This window comes from Pseudopodoces humilis, chromosome 1 (assembly GCF_049639895.1).
Source record: "Pseudopodoces humilis isolate 2021_Gansu_Grassland_sample_001 chromosome 1, ASM4963989v1, whole genome shotgun sequence".
NCBI classification, from domain to species: Eukaryota; Metazoa; Chordata; class Aves; order Passeriformes; family Paridae; genus Pseudopodoces; species Pseudopodoces humilis.
This window is the reverse complement of record NC_142200.1, coordinates 116861877-116885112: the sequence shown is the minus strand read 5'-3', so window position 1 is coordinate 116885112 and position 23236 is coordinate 116861877. Positions and strand designations below refer to the sequence as shown.

Genomic DNA, 23236 nt, shown 5'->3' with positions numbered 1-23236 from the left:
TTAGATATACATGGCAACTTACTTTGATGCATTACATCAGAGCATACATTCCCTGGTCTTGCATCTGAAAATTGCTACAATTTCTTTTATGTAGAATACTTGTGAAAAATCATGAAGGCATTTATGCAGTAGAAATTTGAACAGGGGCTTAGGTAGCATTCCTGTAAGTTTGCTTTACAGTGTCTACTGACAGACTGAAACAATTTTCATTAACCAGCCTAAAGAACATCCACTATCATCACCCCAGCAGCAGCAACTCAAGACCTCTGGAAATCATCGTGGCTGGTGCAGAAACAGAGTAAGTAATGGCCCATTATAACCGCTGATGGAATCTTAAACATCTTTATTTAAATAGTCAAAATAAGTATTTGCTAAGGCATAGCTAACCAAAGTACCACAACATTTATTTTCTTTGAGCACGTATGTCAAAGGAACACGAGTGCCACCTCCTGGTTTAGGCATGGAAACCACTCTGGGTTATGCTTACTGCATTAAAAATTTTCAATTAGATGTAGGGCTTTTTTCTCTCCTTTTCTTAAAATAACTAGAATGTTCATCTTCAACATTCACGGAATGCTGTAGGAACAAAAATCACTATATGTAAGAATCCAGTAAAACTTGCTTATCTTTAGTGCCTGTAGCAAAACAGCTATGTAAACTCTTCAGGTAATTTTCCCCGAATTTAACTTCACAGATGTCAAATCCTATTAAAATACAGGAATGACCACAATTTTAAGTAAATATTCAAGTGCAGTGGCTTGTAATTTAAGAAGCAGTCTTGGAATCAATGTGGAGAATGTTCTCACGACTCTTTTCTATCCTAAAAAATGCCTTTATTAATTAATAAAGGCATTTTATTAATTTAATTAACTTTATTAATTAAGTGAAGTGCATCCATCTCGTATCCAGGAAGTGACAGAATCTAATAAAGAAAGGCTGAGAAATTTACTACAAATGGCACAAAGAACTGCAGCCCATTTCATATCTACTGAAACAGTCAAATCACAAAGTTGTTGACAATATAGGGGTAAAATACAACCCACTTCGAGTTCCAGTCCATCTGCACGTTAGTAGCAAGGGTAAAAACAGGTTGACTCCATTTCACACAACACCCTCAAAAGTGTATCATTATTATGGCAGAATCATTTGATAACAACTACCAAAGTTCTTTCAAAGCAACTTTAGAAGCAATTTAAGAAAAAAATCTGCCCCAACTCAAGTGCTGTCCCCACTGCAGATACACAGACAACTTGCACACCTTCCCTGTGCTTACAGGAGTAAAGACAATTTACCAACACTGGGTAAATGTTGGCTCTGGGTCTCTTGTTTTCTCCCCATATTCAGTATTGGCTGGAAGTACACAATGCCACATCCTGGGAGAAGCTGCACTGTATCAATTCTGTATGGCACTGTGTCCTATGGACTCTTAAATCTTGCCTCCCGACATTTCAGCTCTCTGAGCCATTTCACACTCGTGTATACCCTCATAAAGCCTGTTTTTCTCCACAGGCTAAGAAGCCACTGCTAGACTAAATGCTCTAATTTCTCAACTCCACACTCTTCTTTGTATTGACCTGTGGTAAATCAGGATCATAATCCTCAAGCCTTCTGGAATACATAGAGCAACTTTTTTTTTTTTTTTCAAGTATATCCCTTTGGAACAAAACACATTCATGTGTTTGATGTCCCAGCAAACTCTCATTCATGTTAAGAACACAGACAATTATTGCACTTGTATCCAACAGCAGCAAGCACTTCCAGAAGGAGAACCACAACTCTTTCCGCAGTCACCATCCCCATGCTTTCTCATCCCAAAGCAGCACAGTCCACGATGCATTCATCAGCACTTGACCAATTCCTTGTTTGCCAAAGGTTCTGCCACGACTTCATCCCGCATGAACTGCTCCTAAAGAGAGCAAGCAGGGATTTAGGAGAGTTACATTGTTTTTGGATCTCCTATACTCACAAACACCACGACATGCACCCAGGCTGGAGGACAGAGTGGTTATAAGTGGTAGGAATCTGCTCCCAAAACATGAAAGCCATAACGTTCCTACGAGGTGAGAAAAGCTGCCAGGGCTGCTGGAATCGGCCACAGGAGCTCTTCATTCACATCCCTGATTTCGTCCCGCCTGTCCTACCCCACGCCCACCCAGGTAGGCATCTTTCTAAGCCCAAACACGGCAGCAGGAGACAAGAAAAACGAGAGATCAGGCAGCAAATGTAGTCCCAAAACAGGAATTTTTAAACACCGTCCCGCGCTTCCCGCACGGGGCGGCGAGCCGGGACTCGGAGGGACCCGGCTGGAACCGCGTCCGACTGCCCTCCCTCCGCACCCACCTGGTCGTAAATGACGCGCAGGATCAGGGAGCAGCTGGGGCAGGTGGCCACGTCCTCCCCGTTCTCCAGGTCCTCCTGCAAAAGCCCCGGAAGAGCGGTCAGGGCCCCGCCGCCAGCCGGCCCACGGGCCGCACCACGCCATTCTCCCCCCCAGCCCTGCCCGGCCGCCCCTCACCCGCGTGATGAGGAACCGGTCCCCGCAGGGGCACGGGTAGCTGTAGGTCTCGGTCTCCTCGTCGTACTCGAAGTCTTCGATCTCCACCTCGTCGTGGAACACCGCCATGCCGCCGGGAAGCGGCGGGAGCCGGGACAGGGCGGACGGGAAGAGGCGGCGCCTGACGGGGCACGCGGGCGGAGCTCTCCGTGACGTGATGCGGCGGCGGGTAGGGGAGGTGGGGAGCGGGCCGGGGGAGCCCGGGACCGTGGAACCCCGGGGAGGGTTCGGGTGGGGAGGAGGGAGCTGGGGGGACAGGAGGGTGAGGGGCGGAGGGCTGACGGTCAGCGCGTTTGAGTCGTCCCGGCTCGCCCTTTCCTCACGGCGGGAGCCCCGCACGCCGGTCGGAAGCGGTGGCCGGGCCGCCCTCTGCGGCTGGTGGCGCTGCCGGTTCCAGCCCTGATCTCCTGCCCGGAGATCCCAGGGGCTGCGGAGGAACGGCCGGGCACTGCCGCGACCTTGTTCTTGTCCCTTGCCCCTTCCCTGCCCTTTGGCCTTGTCCCTGCCCCTTAGTCATGTGCTTCCCCTGCCCCTTGGCCGCCTCAGTGCCGCCTCGTCCCAGCTGGGCATAGGCTGCCGGCCCCTCTTCCCCAGCCCACCGCCCTCCTCCCAGCGCTCATCGTGTTCCCCTCAGTCCTGGGAAAAACTTCGTTTTCTGTGAATAGTTTTTCAGGAAGGAAAAACTTTTGTCTAAAGGACTGTTTTACCGAGAGATAGCTTCCGAAAAAAGACTTCCTGTGCTGCTTAAGTACCCTTGCTGACCCCCTCTGCACTCTCTTGCATTAACCTACCTAGTAATTTGCACTTAAATGTGACGCGGGTGAACTAAAAGTAGTTCTCCCTTCAGCTAGTGATGTGGGATTAGTGCTGTGGGACTGGGGGAAAGAAGAGATGCAGACATATATCTCAAGAGATACTAACCCAGGGCCGGTGGATCAGAGGGGATGGAGAATGGATGGCTCATTGGCTTTAAGTGAAGAGAGGAAGAAGTCATGAAAAAGTAGTGCTTGTTTCACTCCGTGGAGCAAAGGTTTAAAAAAAATATGCAAATATGTAAAGGGGGGGTGTCAAGAGGGTGGAGCCAGGCTCTTCTTGGGGTGCCAGCCACTAGGACAAAAGGCAGTGGACAGAAATTGATGCACAGGAAGCTCCACCTGAATATGAGGAAGACCTGACTTCTGTGTGAGTGACCAGGCAGTGGAACAGATTGCCCAGAGGTACTGGAGTCTGTCTCAGTGGAGATACTCCAGGCCCATCTGGATGCAGTCTTGTGCCATGTGCTCTCAAATGGCTCTGCTTGAGCAGGGAGGCTGGACCATGTGACCCTCTGTGGTCCCTTCCAACCTCTGTTAAAAAAAAAGGGTACTTGGAGTGGCTATTCCTGCGCCGGCTTGGTAAGATGAGAATAAAGGGAGAACATCCCAACTGACAGGAGCCTGGGAAGCTGAAGCACAGCACTTCATGAAGGGCAGGGAATTGCCAAAGAGCTGGATGAGTGAAAAAATCGCAGAGGTGACAGATGGGGGAAAAGCTGTTCACGTTTTGTAAAGGCGTGAGTCACGCTTGTATGTGGTAGAGGAGAACCAGGGCTCATTAAAAGACATTTTGGAATTCATTGGTTGCAGAGTAAAAATGGCAAATGATTTTTATTGCATTTTTCACGATTGGAAAGTGATGATAATATAAATGGAGCAAATTTCTTGAACTACGGTTCAAGAGTTATTTCTAATTTAGGAGACTCAGCCTTAAAGTAGTTGTATCAATAGGGTCTTTCAGCTGTGACTATAAAATTAGGCTGACATTTCTTTTGTTTCCAATATTATGTATTGATAGTGAACTTCATATTGGTTGGAGATTTAGATGTCTATAACCATGATGTGCACGTAGATGTCTTTAACCATGTGAAAGATTTCAGATCATAAAGTGATCTCATGAATTTGAGAAACTGATCTTTGAGCACTCTGGATTTACAGGTAATATGCCAAGGTAGAGGAATGAGACTTCATTAGATGTGTATTTTGTTGTCCTAAAATATTTTGAGATTGTTAATACTTCTGTTATCAATAGCATCTATATATTTGAGGTAGAAAGTACTAAAGTGTTTTGTTTAAACACTTAAGTACGCTTTAAGTACTCTGTGATGCTGCGGAAAAAAAATTTGAAGTAATTTTGCTCTCTGAGGGTAAAAGACTTATAAATAATTCCATTTTTAAAAGTTGCAAGCTGCTGCTGTGGAATTAAATGCTGAAAAACTATTAAAAATTATGGACAGTTAAAAGCTGCAGGAAGTATTTCTTATGCTTGAAAACAGGCATTTTGAATAGTGACTGTAAACGTATTCCGTTTCTGAGCAGCCTAATATGTGGAACCTCTGCCTTCATTCACACAAGACTATAAACAGGACAGATTACTAAGTAACCAGCCAATGCAGGTATTAGTGAAATCCTAGAGAGTATAGGCCTGATTAGTTATCAGCAAGCTGGATCAGTGCCAATTCAAGGGATTCAAAATGAAAAACATTTTGAAAATAAATTACTTGCCTTAAAAGAATGCATAGAAAGATATTTAAATAAAAGTAAAATATTAATGCTTTAAAGAAGCAATGGACTGTATTATGGGAATAAATATAATTTGATAGGTGATGATATATGATAGAGAGTAATGCTAATCCATTTTAGGAAAAAATAAAGGCAGATTTACAAGGAATGAGAAATATCTCTTGGCTCTCTATGAACCTGTTCCTACACTTGAAGAGTAGTTCTGACTAACCTTGAATGTTGTGCATGTCAGTTTATCTTTCTCTGTCATAGCTGTTTGAATGTGCAGTTTTGAAGCTTCACACCATATTTCCACTGCAGTGCATATGAGTGTCCTCCACTTTCTTTACTCTTTAGAGATGTACTATGTAGGGTGCTTGGAAATGTGAGGGATTAATGTACTCTTAAATAAACTTGTGAACAAACAGGCTTAATTAAAGTTTACAAAATTCTCCACCCAGAACCTTTTCTTTACCCCTAGAAAGGGAATGCACAGTGTTTGATTTTTCATATATGAATATTGTTTGAACATTTAAAATGGCAGATATGTTGGCTGGAAGGCACTTCTGAGCATCATCCAGTCAGAATTATTGCTTGGAGCAGGACAGTTGTTCACACTGGATTAAGCCAGTCCCAGGTGTATACCTTTGTAATGAGATTTTTGCTTTCCAGCCCTGCAGTTTCTCAGTTCCCCTTTGAAGGGGACCTCTACTATTCTAACATAGCATCATCCACAAGTTTGCTGATGATAGAATGGCCCAGAGGGGACCTCAAAGATCCCAGTTCAGTCACCATGCTATGAACTGGGACATCTTCTGTCTCATCATCCAAATTAGTGATAAATATGTTGACCTGTATCAGCCCCAGGGTACTCTTTACTATTCTAGCCAACAAGTGAAGCAACTTAAAGCCATCAAGTCTTCAATTCTGTCTACCCAGACAAGTTTTCAGCCACTCCAAACATCCATCTGGCCTTGGCTTACTAATGTGTGTGTGCTTCAGGGGCTGGTGCCAGGAGACACAGGACACTCAAGGTGTGTTGCATCCTGTCTCCTTAGCTGTGTGACCTTTTATTCTGATAGCTGTTCAGATTTATCAAATGTAATCTGCCCTTGGTAAATCTGAGTCACATCTTCCTGATTACATTCTTAGCTTTCATCCAGCTAAGGGGACAAGCTCTGAGCTTTTTTCCGGATACTGAGATGGTGCTGGCTGGATGTAAGCAGTGCTTTTTGTCTCCCTTAAAAATGAGCACGTGTCTTTTCCCAGTCAGTTGGAGACTATTGCCTGACAAGCATGTCAGCTGTGTCTCTTAGCAACCTTGAGTGTAACCCATCTGGCACTGTGTGTTTGAGTACATCCAACATCTCTCAGCAGGTGCTGGCCCTGCTCCTACTTATCCCTCTCCTTCCCAACCATCACTGGTACAAGCAGAGGTCTGGGTGCAGGCTTTGCCTATAAAGACTGAGGCAAAAGGAATGTTGACTACTTCAGCCTTTTCCATATCATCTCTGACAAGGTCTTCCCCTTGTGAGAGACTGAAACATTGATGGTTAATGGCTCAAGCAGTTGCCCATTTGGAAAAGCTACAGGGGCTTTGCTGAGGCCAGGTTTGCACCCCTGGACCGAAGGGCAGGAGGAGAGGTTTGGGAATCCTCTGATCTGCATAAGAGCAGCCCAGGAGCAGGGAAGATGGGCACCCACCACCAGAGGATGACCACAACACACTGACCTTTGTTTAACGAGCTGGGTTTGAGCCAGATAAGGGAAAAGGCCAGTGAGAAGCAGGTGCTGCTGAAGTGGGATAATGCTTTTTATCATGCCAATGTCCTCCCCTGCACAGCTGGGCCAGCTGTAGATCTCCACTCCCAGGGGAGCTATCAGGACACTTGTGTTCACACCTGGGCCTGAAGATGTTCATCCCTTCCTGTGGGGCAGAACTGGCTCAATTACGCTGGCGTGAGAGGCAGCTGTCATGGCTTTGGGGACATCACAACCCATCAAAGACCCCAAAGCGCCCCCGGACTCATTTCTGGGGCCTTCCACCAGACCACAGCATATGATCAACAGTGTAAAACTTCCCCAGGGGAGGTACCTGGGTGTTCCCACCTGAATGTACTGAATCCATTGAAATCTGTGTTCCATGGTCTTCCCGAACCCCTGATGGATCAGATCTCCAACCAGCTAAGTGAAATTGCAACAATCTGTTCCTGTCACTGGATCCATTGGTGGTGATATGTTTCCTCTCTACAATCTTCTCATCCTTTCTTTCTCTTCTTTTCCTTATATATTTTCTTAAGTGATTCCTTTATACTTTGATATTGTTTCATTTCTACAGATAATAACCAAAAGGGCTCCCTCCTTTCCTTTGCAACCAAATTGTTCTAAAACAAAGTTGCATTATACATATATGTGTATGTATAAACATTGGTCATTCAGTGTCATTTCATTTGCCCCAAGGAATCTATTAACAAGAATCTGAGTTACCATCACCTTTCAGAGTCGCCATTACATCACTTCACTTGATGGATGCAGATTTTCTCATGTTTATGAAACTTTCATGCTTTCAAAATTCCCTCTCATTATACTTTTTATCTGTTGCTAGTTTTAGCTCCAGCTGAGCTTTGGGGTTTCTGATTTAAGGGAAATAAAGGCTGAAAACAAGCCATGTCAAACACTAAATGCTTAATTTAACAAATATTTATGATTTTTTTTCAGGAACCACTGATTCTGAAGACTGCCTGGTCATCATGGCTCATGCTTCCATTTATGTGGGTTGCACTGTTCCTCAGTTACTGAGAGGTGGTCAGAGCAGAATTTTTCCCTCTCGTTCTGCATTGAGGGTGTTGAGACACTCTGCTTTTTGTTACTGCACAGGGAACGGGTAGGTTGTGCACTTCCTTGTTTTATTACGAGAATGCCATGGTAACACAGTCAAAATCAGACTGACAAATTATTACAGACCTGTAAATGCTTACTTTAACTCCCAATTATATATTTATATTTAATTCTTATTTAGATTTATGTCATCTGTAGTCTGGATTACACTGGTAAATTGTTATGTTAATAGAAATTCATATCAGTAAGGGACAGTAGCACAGCTGTCAAAATGACAATTATCTTTGTTTGCTATTTCTTGCAGCACAATAAAATCAAAAAGGAAAATGGATCATCTAGAGAGGACAGCAAATAATTTTCGACAGGAGGTTAGTGTTCAGTTCTTTAGGATGCAAGTAATTTTTTTTTTGCTGCAAAGATAATTATATTGGATAATAGTATTTTATTCTTAGGCTCCATTTTGCCTTCTGGTGGAGTCTGGTTTGCTTCTTTTTCTCCTTATTTTTTTGTATTTGTTACTGGTATAAAATTAGCATATTTAGTGCTCAGTGGGTGAAATGTAATGAGTTTTAAAATTTTGCAGTGATACGATGCTGTTTACTTTATATTGGACAAGAAACTTAATAGATTTTTTGGCCAAATATGAATTATAATAAGTAATGAAAGCATGTGGATACCCCTCATCTCTAAACAGACTTCTCATATTTTTATGGATTTCTACAATTCTGGTTCAGATTTGAGATTCAAAAATGTGAAAATGTCCTTTTATAACATAGGAGTAAGGCAAAATGTGTAGACATTTTGAAGAGAGGTGATAGCTGTAAAGAAGATCTTCAGTTGTATCTATTTTAATTCACAAATACAAATAAGATAGAGCATTGTTCTCCATTAAATTCAAAAATGCTTATTCTGGATCTCTGAGCAGCAAACATTCTCATAATGTTCAGAGGGGAACACAAGAAGGAATACAAGAATATTCTTGTATTTCATACAGATATTTCTGTAACAAGCTGAAGTAGATGCACACAGATGCAAACACACCACACAACTGTCAGTGTGTGTACATGAAGTCCTTCTCTGCTAAGTTTTTAGTGAACTATAGTGGAGAATAAGTCACATCCTACCAAAAGGAAGCTGGTTGCAGGGGATATGTAGGTAGCCCCCGAAAGAGAAGGTTCAGCACTGTGTGACATGGGCTGTAGCTGGATGAGACAAATGCAGCAGACAGGTTCTGCCTGTCACCAGAGCTGTGAGCCAGCTTTGGGAGCCATGGAGCTGTGCCTCAGGTATCCACATTTAATGCCAGCTCTTCTCTGAGTACACATCAGTGTTGTTTGTTGACATCCAGCTGCTGTGGTGGATCCTGTTTACCCAACATAATGGATGTAGAGACAGGCACAGACCAATGCATGTTCTCATTTGCTTCTGACATGGAAAAAATGATGTCACTTTTCAGTGTTGCAGTCATGGGGGTATTTTTTATATTTATTGCTTCGTTTGCTTCCTTTCTCTGCTCAATGGCAGTACCTGAAAAATACATGAAAAATGGATCCTTATGGGGTGTTAGAAGCTCAGGGTTGATGCAGGGAACTGTGAGGCACAAGGAAGAGAAGGAAGCTGTATGAGATAGGTGAAAGAGCAGGGCTCAGTTCTTGCTACTGCACATTCTCTGCATATCAGAGGATTATGCTGTTTCTTTTTTTAATGCTTGATTTATTCTTTGTTGCTTTATTTCCAACCACTTTAAAATCAGTTTATTTTAAATCCTCTGCTTGGTTTTAAATTCCATATAATCAGCAGTTTGCTTCCCTCAGCCAATATTGCCTTATTTGGCCACTTCAGTCCTGTAAAAGAAGAAAGAATCATAAATCTGTATTGCATTAGTGTGAATGCTGCATAACATTGCCTGTTGAAGAGTGATAATGTGAAGGGCCAGGGCAAGGAAAAGTGACTAATGCTTTCTTGAAATACAGCTGCAAAATCCATAGTCCTGTGTCCTCCTCCCTCTCACTGCAGCCTTGCTCTGGACAGTTGGATACCCTTATGATGGTCCAGAATACCAGCTGTCTTTGATCACCCTGAGTCAAATTTAATTTTTGAAATAACTTTGTAACAATTAAGAACTAAATTTCCAGTACTCTTGCAGGTCTCTCAGCCAAATAATAAATTAAGGAGTGTACTGAAGAGTAAAGAAGATCCAAGTTTAATGTCCCTTTCCTGCTCCCTCCATTGGAACAACCACTGAAGTCATGTATCTGACATTCCTCTTGTTAATTTAGACTGACTCCATTCCTCATTTAATACTGTCTGCTAAAGTGGAACAGGAATCTCTGCTACTTCATTTTAAATTAGTAAATGTCCTGCTGTTTAATGGGGCAAAGGACGTGTTCAGATGTTGCTTTATGAATAAATTAATTTCCTGATATATGTTTTAAATTACAGCATAGTTGCTTAAAGTTTTGGGTTTTTTTATCTGTTTGATCTTAGACAAATGAGAAATGGTAGAGTTGTGGTGGTATTTTGAGTATTTCCTTGTGTGGTGACATCAGTATTTTCAACAGCAAAATGTGTGTATTGCTCTGTGTAGAAAAATACGCATTTCATTTTGGGCATTGATTTCTTTGTAGAGGAAAAAGGTTAATAATTATAGGTCAGAAAAACCTGAAAAAGAAGGGCAGGGAGGGGATGAAAATCCATGTTGCACTGATGGGCATCAAAGAACTTAAGTGGGCTGCTCATCCCCAATGGATCTTCTTGTAAAGTCTGTGGGGGTTTTTTGGGGTTTTTTGTTTGTTTTTTAAAACTCCTTAAAAGTAGTATCATCTATGCCTCTGACATCTCCTCCCATGTGGCTGCCAAACAAAATCTGCTCTGTTAACCAGCCATGAGACCTTGTGTCTTGGTTTCCCTGTGGTCATATGGGGGTGTAGGGGGGTAAATGCAGTAACACAAGGCTTGTTAGTTTTCTTTTGTTGATGCATTAACATTAATGCATAATCTTTCAGTTATGCATTTAATTGCTTAAATAAATCTAGATCCAGAATTCTCTCTGGGACTTCATCTGCAACTGATTTTTTACAAGTGTCCTTTGTCTTTATATCAGAGATCTTTTTACTTTGTTTTGCTGGAGGATGCAGGAGTTTGTGTCTTGTATAGATAGCTAAAGAATCTGATAAGTGATAACTAGCAATCACCTCTCTTTATAGCTATGTTCTCTTCAAGTGAAATAAAGTAAGTTTGTTTATAATCTTAGAAAAAGTGCCAGATCTGGTAGACTGCAAGTACAAACACTGTTCTCCATTCAGTGACTATTTAAATGCATCATAGAATGGTTTGGGCTTGAAGGGACCTTAAATATCCTGCAGTTCCAATGCCCTGCCATGGGCAGGGACACCTTTCACTAAACCTGGTTGCTTAGGGCCCCATCCAGCCTAGCCTTGAACACTTCCAGGGATAGAATCCACTTCTGTTTCATCACCTCAGTGAAACATATTGGTGCTGTAGGTAATGAAATGCCATGGGTACCATGGGAAGTGATGGATGTTTCATGCATGGCTTCTTGAGTGCTTTTGCTGCAAATTATACCTACATATCACAATGGCTTCTTTTTCTTTTGTTAGGTAATCACACAAGCAAAAGTGTGTGGAATCACCAATGAATCAGAGACAGTCAAAAGGCTTCGTTTGGCAATTGCAAATAAGGATTTTACTTTCAAAGCAGGACAATGGTATGATCTTCTGGTATATTTGATGGGGTAATGACTAGAAGTCCACTACAACAAAGTGCTGAAAGGTCTCTGAACCCTGGGCCTTGGAAGAAGTTGTTAATTTATATAATACACCGTTTTCTTATTGGATGCTCTGTCAAAGAGCTGATACTTGGCATCAGTTTTAAATAGTCATTATAAAAAATGCTAATATTACTGTTAAAAGGGCAGAAGTGCATATTCTTTAAATGTTCAGTTTTACTGTTCTGATGTTTTCCTGTGTTTTATTATATTTTACATTGTTTCTTCAGTACTTTGAAATTCACTGCAGTTCATTCTGCAGGCTGTCTTTATTTACTAGTTGTTTTTACAGAGGAGCTGAGACTGCTGATTTGCAAGTTACTTAGTTTTGGTTTATTTCTTCATCTTGAAGTATCCACTCTGAAAATTAAACCTCTTAGGTCAGATTAATAGTAATATATTAATATAAATAGTCAAATTTGAAAATAAAAACCTTGAATTATTAAGCTTTTGAAGCAATTAGCAGTTTGTTTAAACAATTTTACAGAGGTTTTTTTTTCCCCAAGTAAGCAGTGGATTTTCATGTTTGTTATCCTTGTTAAAAATACTGTCACTCAGTAACTTTTTTTTTTTCTCTTAGAAATTAATTTAAAACTAGGAATAGTTGCTTTTGGCAATGGACATTTTAATGCTATTAAACTTTTTATTGGCTTTGGCCATCTGAGAGTGGGTTTGCTGAAATCAAAGTATAGCTGCTAGGGTATTAACAGCATATGTTACTCATGGAGTGGTAATAAGCTGGCTTTTAAATTTAGAACCAGAACACAAGATGCTGATTAGCAATAATTTGTTTGTGAAGTAATTTGCTGCAGTTTTTGCACATGTGCAGTGACTCATATTAAATTCTTGCTTGCCAGTACTTGCAAAGTACATTTACCCTCCAAAAATGTTTTTGAAATTATCATGCTGAAAACTGAAAGCTTTAATTATAATTACTCTTCTTCATTTTCTTCTTCCTTGAGAGTGTTCTAATGCTATTGTAAGGTACACACCAACTTCTCTGTACTCGTATCTATAAACTGGGGTTGCATTTTTTTGATGAGCAGTACGAAACAACACATTTTCCTGAGCAGAAAAGGCTAACTTGTTGGGATTTGCTATAGTAAGATGTTACAGCCAAAGATTGTCACTAAAATGTTTACATTTCCTGAAAGCGTTCTAATTATTGAGTTTTTCAGAACCAAAGTGAATTTGTTTTGCAAGCACTTTTTGGCAGATACTGGTGTTTATCTGACTTCAAATAATAATGAAGAGACTTGTTGCTGTTACACCTTTTAATTTACAAAAACATGCATTGAGGTATATGCATGTTACAAATACTTTGAGGAAGCAGCTTTATGATTTTCATCTCTTACTCCAGCAATGGGTAATTATTACTTATTTCCTAAAGACATGGTTTAGTTGGGTTTTAAAAGGAGGGAAGTGAAAAATCACCCTGACATCTTGAGTTCACATTTTTTTGTGCCTTTCCTTGTGGTTTTTTTTCCATTTTTTTCCCTTCTGCTGCTCTTTTCCCTTAGGCTGTCACATTTCTTTAGGCCCCCTATAAGATAGTAAACTGTGCCTTGAAATCAATTCTCATAGTTACGTACTTGGGAAAGAAAAATGCACGTGCATTAGTATGTGGGAAAGGTAAAAATGTTTGATGTAGGTTTTGCAATAACGTTTGTGTGTTTCCCCACCAGGCATGAATAAGGTTTCCCTTACATGCCAAGGGGAACATTTTGACTTGAATGTAAATTGTGACTTCACAGCATAAATTCTCCTATTTTTCGTTAAGTTCATCTTTAGTAGTAAGGTTGTTTTCCACCAGAGGGAGGTAAAGAGCTTCAGCAGCATGGTGAGATGTTCTTTGGCAGGATAAACGCTGCAATTCAAGAGTCGACCTTTCTCAGCTCCCAGAGCCTGACTCAGTAAAGCTGGGCCCCACGGGCAGTGGGGCTGCACAAGCTGAGGACACTGAAAAAAGCCTCCTCTACTTTTTTGGTTGTAGACTGTTCCTTTGCAGTCAGGTATCTTCATGCACCATCAAGATATTATAAGCATAAAGTTAAAAATTGTATCACTATTGTATATATCACACTGTATGCATTCTTTGAGAGTAAGATATTTTTTCTTCAAAGGGTAAATTTTGTATGGAGTAAGCAGACAAGATTTTTTTTCTTCAAAAAGTGGTGATCTACTCAAAGTGCTTCTCTCTTTCCTCAAGCATTTGTGGTCTCTGTGAAGAATACAGCCTTACTGTTTAAAGAAAATACCTTTGCAGTAGAAACCAGTCTGTATTTCTTGTTGCATCCTCACTTAACTAATACTGAGCCAGCCTAACCCAGGCTTGAATTGAATAATGGTTCTCTAGTACGTGACATTGTTTATCAGTGTGGTTGTTTCCTAAGGGGACCAGCACAACTAGTTATAAACATTTGGTTTATTTTGAAATATGTGGAATTTGTTATATGCTGTAGAAAGCAGAAGCATTTAAATATTTATGGAACACAGAGGAGTTCAGGTGATAGATCACAAACCAACTCGTAATTTTCTGATCATTTTCTTGAAACCTCATCAAGGCTTATCAAAATCTTACTTTCATGAGACTGGATTATAGTTCATACATAGTAATGGCTTGCCTTCCATACTCTCTGATGGCTGGTATTGCAGAAGTTTAGCCACATGTTACCTTCTTATTTGTATAAACTCATGCATGGTTTACTTTAAAGATGGAAGAAAAAAAGTAAGAATTTATTCCAGTTCAATTTTTGATAACCTAAGAAGTTATCTGCCACCAGAGGGAGCTGCAGTCCTGCTGCCAGTTGTGGACCTCTTGCATGGGAAATTTTACACGTACTGTTTCACTTCAGACACTTCATCTACCCAGGAAAAGAAAGTGTTTAATATAAATTAATTTCCCTAAAACTAGAATGCCTATCTTCTTATGTTTGAAAATTGAAGATTTTCCCATCAAAGAGTGGGAATTAAGCTGCTCTATCAGACCATAATTATGTTTTTGTTCTAATATGCAAATAATTTATTTAAAACACTTAGAATTCTAGTCCGCTGTGAGATGTGACATCTAATGCTAAAAGCAGAATGGTTTGAAAAGCTTCTAGTTTAGCAAACATGATGACATGGTTCTAGAAGAAAATAATTCTGAGGAAATGGTGTTACTCAAGGTTAACTCCCTTTTCAGAAAAGTTATTTTACAAAAATTAAGATGTTGTAAACGAAAGATAATTGAAACAAAGTCAGCCACATTACTTTGGCTATTGTTGCTCATGTTTGGGGTTGTTGGCTTCTTTTTTAAACGTTTGTGTCTGATCTATTTTCAGGGTCGACTTCTTTATTCCTGGAGTATCTGTAGTTGGGGGATTCTCAATATGTTCAAGCCCTGGCCTGTTAGAACGAGAAGGAATACTAGAGCTGGCAGTAAAGCACACTGTTCATCCTCCTGCTCACTGGATTCACACTGAGGTAAATTAATTTAACTGTGAAATTTGGCTTGCTGCCATTTCTTAATCTTTTTTTTTTGGAGGTAGAGGGGGGTGGTGTGTGTTTTTAGACTACTTTGTGCTATTAACTGCAAAACTCACGTTTCACTTCAAGCATTTTGGATACAACAGAAATCTTAAAACCTTTTATTCAGTAAGGGACTGAAACTGAATGTTTAAATGGAAATATGGTTATTGTGATCTTTTGACACCACTTATGCTTACAGTGAACTTAAAGTGATACTGTAGTTAGTGTATATAAGGGTTCTCACTCCTTTGGAATTAATGAATTTAAAAATTTTTAAAAACCTCTATTCTAACTTACATCCCTGAGAACAAGGAGTGTTACACATTACAAAGTTACCTCTGATAACCTTCCATAATTCCTGACTATTTCTGTAAATATAAACTGGGAATCATTGATGAATCACATATAGATGTAGATTATTAAAGTGAAGTCAAGGAAGATACTTTGATCAGTTTTTCTGAAATGATAAAACATTTCAGAATATCTATACCATTCTTTTGAATATACAGTATTTTTGTAATAAAGGCATAACACAAGGCTTGGGGTTTTGCTGTATTAAAAGTAAAATCTGAAACTTGGCCCTGTGCTGTTTTGTTCATCATTTACCCCATTGAGTTTGTCAAATGAGTCACATGTTTCATCAATGATCTGTCCTATCAACTTGTGTTCTTTTCAAAGTCTCTGGAAACTCCTTCAGAACTTTTGATGTTGTAGATCAGTTTTTCTTGCTGAGTTTTCTGGTGGAATTTATAGGATAAATCTTTAGTTAAGGGGTAAGCTACATCAAACCTGATGCCATGGAGAAACCTCCAGGGATACATGGACTCTTCTAGCTAAACTAAAGTGTATGCTTTTTTTAGGAAACAAGCAAAAAAACATCAACCTAGAATTCGAAAATGTTGTATATATGGTGACAAAACTGGTGCTTATGTTTAAAAGTTGCTCCTAAAGGAAGTTGATATCTCACGTTAAAAATGATACAGGAATAGTTATCACTAATTTACTTTATCTGTGGTTTTTAGAGTTATTTTTTGTTAATATTACTGTACATAAAATAGTATTTTTCACCACCATGTACTTTATATAACTTCAGGAAGATATAGCCTTTTCTTTAAAAAATATCCATGTAATGTATTGATTGCTTCACTTCTCTGCCTGAGCTGTGTTTATAAACTAGTCTAAAGGACACTTTCTTGTGGTATTACTGCAGAATTTTACTGTTTTTTCTTGTATACTGACTTACTGTTATCATTGTCATGGCCAAAGCATGGTGTCCTGGTTTAGGGCAAATTTGGGAGAAAACTTCCAAAGGGGTCTGTCTAGAAAGGGGAAGTCACCCTAGGACACATGGAAATATCTGGAAGACTGCTGGTTAAGACACATTCTTCCCAAATCCCATGTTAAATCCTGAGGAACTATGGCTGGTTAAGGGGGCCAATATGAGATTGTTTCTCCCTAAAAATGCTTCTTTCCTCCTTTCCTCAAAGGGTACCATATTCTGTGTCCTCCTTAGGCCACATGAATCTGGAGCACATGTGGATTTGCGCTTCTCTAGACCAGAGTAAAACATGGTGGGAAAGCCTGGTAGAGTACATCACAAGGGAGAGAGAAATCAGTTTCAGATAATGAATGCTCATTGTCCTACAGTAGACTTGAGAGACAAAATTCTGCCATAATTAAGAAAAGTGAGAAAGTTGTTGTGTTGTGTTTTTAATGATGATGCTTACTATCTTTGGAATCTGTGTGTTCCATGCAGTACCTGCTTCCAAGGGTGTCCTTCTTGCTCCTGGTGGAATTGTTACACGTTTAGACCTTAGCTGTCTGTGCAGCCTTCATTAATGGAACTCCCTTTGTTTCAGTTTACTGTTTCCTGCTATGAAAATAATTATTTGGAGGAAGTATTTTCATTCTCCAAGCTAATTTTTCAGCAGTTGTTATAGCTTGTTCTTCTCCATTCCCACCTTCCTTGGTTTCCCTATCCTCTTAATTTTATCTTCTAAAACCTATATATGGCCTAAGTGCTCTTACTTGTTCTGTCAGCTTGCAGTGATGTGGAAGAACTCACCTGACTTCTCTGTACTGTAGCTTCACCCTTCAGAGCAGGATGCAGTGCTGGTTTACCAAGGAGACACTGACCCAAGTGGATGTTCTTGTCGTAGCTTTTGTTTCCCATGTATCAAAAAAACATGCTTGGGCACATTTCTTTAGGAAATAATTTCTTATGTACAAGTAGAGAGTAAGAGAGAAGATTTCCCCCTGATTTTTCTTCTTCTGTGTCTCTGAAGTTGCAAATGCAGAAGTGACTCTGCAAGAAATATTCTTGTGGATACCTGCTTCACTTCTGAGTGGTTTTTAATTTTAAGGAATGGGGATGGAAAAACCTGTGTATGCAACTTGACTCTGACCTTCTGTGACCTCATAGGAAGGCCTTTTTTGGCATGAAGCTGGTTTTGGGTAAAAGTGTGATTTCACATGTTGAGCTTGGGTTTTCACAACCACATATTGCTGTTGGAAAACTGTGAATTGTTCCTGTTTCAATTCTTATGTGGGTAAGAAGGGGGAGTCACCATCCTGCTTTACCATAAAACTGCAACTTTTTGAAGTAGAACTGGATCACTAGAGATACTGAGTTACTTCAGGTATCTGGGAAATGTGTGTATATTTTGAAGTCCTTCTGTTTTTTCTTCAGTGGTCAATTAAAAATCACAGCCCAGCAAACTTTGTGACTGGGATGCAAAAATAATAAGATTTCAACTTTTGTATTTAGTTCTGAAATTAAATATCTTCTTTTCCATCCTAGTGTACTCTTGACTCAGAAGTGGCTCTGCGAGTGGGAGGTGATTTCTTCTTTGATCCTCAGCCTGGTGACTCCCCAGTAAACCTAGTGCTGATAGCAGGGGGTGTTGGAATTAACCCATTGTTTTCTATACTGCTGCATATAGCAGATCTTCATGGATACCAAGAGGGTAAAGGAAATAGACACAAATTGGGAACAGCGAAGCTGTACTACAGTGCAAAAAATACGAGCGAACTCTTATTTAAGGTAAATCAAAAAGTATTTTAAAAATACATGTCTCAGCTATTCAGCTACTAGTGTGCACATCAATGTTACCAAATTCCAAGAGAGTCTCTGTGTAAGACACTGTGCAGAGACAAAAATCTGCCTCAAATCCCATGTTTATTTTGTTAACTACTTATGCCAGTGTACACATTAAGGCTGTTACTGGACATACCTGCTCCCATTGATTTCGAGAAGTCAATTACCCCTAAATTTTACTATATCCCTGCATTTTACTGTGATCTTCTAAGAGCATCATAGTATACTAAAGATTATATATATATATATATGTATATACACAATAATACTTTCTAAAAGAAGAGCAGAGCTTTGTTGATAATGCATTAGTTACTAACAAGTACTAGTGTATGAATGAAGGATTTATAGCTGCTTTTAAAACTACTTGTGCAGTACTTCAGCAGCATTTACTCAGCAGTTAAAGATCATTTGTCATACTCAGCCATTAAGGGTTATTAATAATATTTTAGGGTCAAATTAGTGGAGCTTCTGTAAAGAAGCATCCAGAATGATTTATGGGTTTTTTAAGTATTGAAAGCTTTTGATTGTAAGGTAAAGATGAAGATGATTCCAGAAACAGTGTATAGGATCCATCACTAGTTTTATTTCTGTACTTCTACCATGTTTCTAGACATAGAGATATTTGCTTTCTTTGAAAAGTCATTTGTTTGTTGCTAGAAGCAGAATAATCTGCTCTTCCTTTTGGCCACCTACTCATCTCCCAGTCTGTTCTAAGCAGGCACAGGTTTTTCCACTGCCAGTACTGACATTCCCAGCATTCACTTAAGCAGTTTTATGACAGCAGATCTTTTGCACTAAAGCTTCTGGGACAGAAGAGAACACAGTGTCATGCACAGTGCTTAAAATAAATCCCTCCCTTCATTCTTCACATGTCCCTCAGATCCAGAACATGTCTGTCAAAATTCTTCAGTTCAATGCAGAGGATTGAGGAGATGGAATCTCTAGCAGCCTTTATGCTGTCGCAACAAACATCTGTGCAGGATGTGGACCATCTCCAGGAGGACCAGCTGGGACCTGCTGGGTTATCACTGATGGTTTGGAGGTCACAGGCTGAGGCACTGAAATACCCTTAGTGCAAATGATAGAAGCAACAGCATATTAGGGGTACAAAGACAGCAAGTCAATAGTAGAGGTGCTGGTGGAAAGCTGTACAGCAGTGGCAATATGTGCTGCTCTTCATCCCATATCTTTTTAAGGATTCAGGAACACATTTTCTACAAAGTAGAATCTTTCCAGGTTTTTTTTGTTAAGCAAACCAGGACAGACTCAGTGTAGTAACTAGTTAACAAGCATACACTTAACAAAATAAGCAAATTTGCCTAGAAATTATTTGTATTTCAGAATATTGTAAAGAATTTGAGTGTCTATTCCAGCAGTGAAAATCCTCTATAATGCAGAATCTAGACAGTAGCTAAATCTTAATTTCAGAACTAACTACAGCATCTGACTAACACATTCTTTTTTTGCTATGATTTGAACTGAAGCCGCTGGGGGTTTGGTGGTAACTTATCACAGCTGTGACAGGGAACTGAAAATGAGTTTATACTATCTACTCTGGTAAAAATAACATTAGCATTACATGGTAGTTGGTTTTACTTGAGAACATGAGACAGTAAAAGGTCTAGTGACCTTATCAGATAAACCAAACAAGACTCAAAAAGTCCCTAACTAATGGTAAATACATACTGCAAGGTTGTTTGTTTTTTTTTAAATGGAAAACCCCTATGAAAGTAGAAGGAGGAAATACTGAGAATTCATATGGGGAAGAAATTGGGAAATGACTTAACTGGATCTTCGGTCCAAATCTTACAGATGGTCATCTGTGTCAGAAATGGAGAAAAGCACTAACATAGCTGGCAGGGTGTTTGCATTCCAAGTGTGGGAATTCTGTGTGTGCATGCAGGTCAGGCCTGTGGAATCACACTCTTCAGGTTCTCGGTGGTGAAATGCAAAGTCTTGATTCCCAGTAATAGTCACAGGCGTTCTGGGACTCTTGTGTGTATACATCTGCTTTGATTTAATGGACTGTGGTGTAAGCAACTGTGTTTAACATTACAGAAAAATATTCTTGGTTTGATGAAGGCGTTTCCTGGAAAGATCACATGTTGTTTCCACGTCACCCAGCAGCACTCACAGATCTGTCAAGAACTGCAGCCACACATTACAGGTAAATGCCTGTACAGAGATGCTATCTGAAGCCCAAGTTTGATTACATCAAACTTGAAGTTGTGCATAATAACCCAGCATTTTCACATTTAAAGGCACAAAATGAGATGTGAGTTAAATAGTTTCTCTGTACTTATTCCACTCTGTGGTAAAGTTTTCTCTTTGCAGTTTTTGTTTTCCTCTGTTAATCCTAAACTTTGCATGGATATTTCCCACTGCAGACTTTATTCCAGAAACTATTAAGCAAATGTTGTTTACTTTCTTTGAGGTGGGATTGAAGGATAAGCTGATGGCTTGTAAGAGATACTTCAGCATGTTTCCATATCTGCAGTATTTGCGTTAGAGATACCTATTTTTTTCATGTGAATTTGGGATTTTACTTATCTGTAAGCCATATTTCTCTTCAGTGACTAATACTCCTTGCATTCCAAGTACAAGCACTGATCTAAATCCCCAGAAAAACAAATGGTTTTGGAAGCCCTAAATCTCAATACCTATTATCCTGAAACAGGCCAGGTATTTTTAAGAAATGACTGCTTGAAATACCTCTAACCAGACATTATTTTTGAAGCGACTTCATGATTAATATTTTTGTTCTCATTTCCTACATTTTTTTTCTTTGTCAGAGGGAAGAATATCTGAAAAGGATCTAGAGAAACATGTATCTAATGATACTTCATGGTACATCTGTGGTCCCCCTCCAATGATAGAATCTATGTCCAAGCTGCTCACTAACATTGGTGTTCCCAGAAACTGTGTTTTCTTTGAGAAATGGTGGTAGTGACACCTGCTGAAGAGAAAAAATATTATTTTTTCCAGTGCATTTTGATAAGCTGAAATGTACAGAAATGGACTATGAATTATTTGGAAGATTTTAATGAAGATGTCCTCAGTAATGAAGGAAAGTGGTCCTATAATTTATCTGTAATACACCTCTAATACAGTGCTGCTGCTTTCAGGGAAAGAAAAGTGATTTTATATTAAAGACATTAACTGTTCTGGTTTTTTGGTGGTTTATCTTTTCTTACGGGTAACAGCATATTTTCACATTATGAACTTGCTTTGTTAGTCAGCTTTTAAAAAACCTTCAGTGTCTGATGCAGCACTTTTAAAGAATTAGTTGTGCAGCAATGCCAGGTCTGTTTATAAGGGTAATTCAGGCCCAGCCTCTCAATCGGCTCCAAATGAGTACACACTTCCCTCCCCAGTTCTATATAATACATTTACTGTTTTTATAGAAGAGGAGCTGCTGTGTTGTGACTTCCTTCTCTTTGCCATTTCCTCTCAGAAAAAAAAAAAACCTCACCTTTTATGTGGTTTATATAAGTAAGTCATTTGTGTTGACAAAGATATTTTCTCATAATCTTGTTTAGCCCTGAGTTGAAAGTGTTGAGTGCAGCAGTCTTAGGAATTCCTACTCTGAATCTGTGCTGGTGCTGAGGTTATTCAGCCAAGATTGTGCTTGCATGGGCTGTGTCCTCAAAAGCAGCACTGGCCAGGAACAGCCAAGATGGGGAATCTCCCCAGTCCTGCTTCATAAAGTACAGAGCTTTAGGGGATTCCAGGATGCTTGGAGAAAAGTCTTGGCAAGGTTGGTTTTGCAAGGCAGGAGTGTACCTCTAGGTGTAATGGCCAACACCTGAGTCCTTCCTGAATGAACCTTCTTTGTCCAACTTCTAGAAAAACTCATCATAGATATTTGGAGACCAACAAAATCTATAATGAGTTTGTTAATTATCTGCATAGACAGTTCAAGTCCTTAAGTGGCAGAGATTTCTGTTGTACATTTGAAGACCTCAATCAGAAACAATTATCAAAAATACTAATTAATATTGAATTAGTAAAAATGATAAATAAGGCCTTCCCTTTGTTAGTGGCTCCTTCCCTTGAGTTACGTTTCAAACATAGTCAACTAGGTAATGCAGCAAGTTCCTTGCCATCAGTGTCTCCCTGCTCTGCCATAACTAGGGGTTGCAGAGACACTGAACCCATCAGCCAATTCCCAGCCTGCTGCAATCACATTGCTGTGAAGCACTTTGTTTTTCAAGCATAACAGCCCTGTGGTTGGCTAAGAAGGCCTCAAGCCCAGCTGTAGCTCTGTCCCAAGAAATCATTTCAACTCCAGAATGCTTCAGTTGTACCCTCTTTATATCAGTCTGGTATGTTGTACAGCTTGGGGGCTACTTACTGCCACATCTATGTGCACCTCATCCTCAAACTGCAGAGGCAGCCCTGCTGGGAAAGGCCAGGCCCTTGCTTTGAGTGAAGCACAAAGCTACTCCTGGGACTGTGTCAGAAGCTGATAACTGAAATAATGACAGCACTTCCTGGGCATCAAAGAGAACATGCTGTACCTGCTGCCACATGAAGCACAAGCAACTCAAGGACAGGCTGTATTTTCCAGCAGGAGGGATGACTCTCACCGACGGACCTTTAAGAGTTGCCTCTTGGGGACAGTACTGATATACTGATGAGGCTTTGCCCCTAAATTTGTACCTTCTGCTGCCTACAGCCTCATGCACTGTCCATTCCATGTGTGTATAGGTCTGTTCTGTGCTTCTGTTCCATGCAGTGCCACTGCCAGCTGCCATGGCTGGCACCCTGTGTAGCCACTGCAGGCCCAGAGGGGATGTCTCATCCAATCCCTCCTCCTCAAATGAGAGGAAGATTCCTTCTGAGTACCCCTATTTCAATGAATGCTTCCTTGTTAGTTCACTCTAGAATGTAAATAGGACAGCGTGCTTGTC

General features: G+C 40.1%; 2 protein-coding genes across 5 annotated transcripts; one reads left to right on the top strand and one right to left on the bottom strand.

Moving 5' to 3' along the window:
• Window positions 1-326: 326 nt before the first annotated feature.
• Window positions 327-2677, bottom strand: DPH3 (diphthamide biosynthesis 3). Its single transcript, XM_005518929.3, has 3 exons — window positions 2516-2677; window positions 2341-2415; window positions 327-1906 (listed from the first exon to the last, which is right to left on the bottom strand). The coding sequence occupies exons 1-3, from the start codon at window positions 2621-2623 to the stop codon at window positions 1841-1843; spliced, it is 249 nt and encodes an 82-aa protein (XP_005518986.1). The 5' UTR covers window positions 2624-2677; the 3' UTR covers window positions 327-1840.
• OXNAD1 (oxidoreductase NAD binding domain containing 1) lies at window positions 2137-21487 on the top strand. Of its 4 annotated transcripts, none has more exons than XM_088061712.1 (9): window positions 2137-2156; window positions 7810-7975; window positions 8234-8297; window positions 11550-11656; window positions 15040-15181; window positions 18027-18063; window positions 18172-18269; window positions 20382-20490; window positions 21116-21487. In XM_088061712.1, exons 2-9 carry the CDS (start codon window positions 7842-7844, stop codon window positions 21268-21270), a joined length of 846 nt encoding a protein of 281 aa, XP_087917838.1. In that variant the 5' UTR covers window positions 2137-2156; window positions 7810-7841; the 3' UTR covers window positions 21271-21487. The 4 variants fall into 4 exon arrangements, with proteins under 4 accessions (XP_087917838.1, XP_087917831.1, XP_014104243.2 ...); XM_088061705.1 differs by having other exon boundaries at window positions 18169-18269; XM_014248768.2 differs by lacking the exon at window positions 2137-2156 and adding an exon at window positions 2637-2723 and having other exon boundaries at window positions 18027-18269.
• The last annotated feature ends 1749 nt before the right edge of the window (window positions 21488-23236 follow it).

Coding starts and splice junctions, on each gene's coding strand:
- OXNAD1 (XM_014248768.2), top strand. CDS start 7,842: ATGGCTCATGCTTCCATTTATGTGGGTTGCACTGTTCCTCAGTTACTG. Junction 7,976..8,233: donor TGTTACTGCACAGGGAACGG/GTAGGTTGTGCA, acceptor TATTTCTTGCAG/CACAATAAAATCAAAAAGGA. Junction 8,298..11,549: donor CAAATAATTTTCGACAGGAG/GTTAGTGTTCAG, acceptor TTCTTTTGTTAG/GTAATCACACAAGCAAAAGT.
- DPH3 (XM_005518929.3), bottom strand. CDS start 2,623: ATGGCGGTGTTCCACGACGAGGTGGAGATCGAAGACTTCGAGTACGAC. Junction 2,416..2,515: donor ACCGGTTCCTCATCACGCGG/GTGAGGGGCGGC, acceptor GGGCTTTTGCAG/GAGGACCTGGAGAACGGGGA. Junction 1,907..2,340: donor TGCGCGTCATTTACGACCAG/GTGGGTGCGGAG, acceptor TGCTCTCTTTAG/GAGCAGTTCATGCGGGATGA.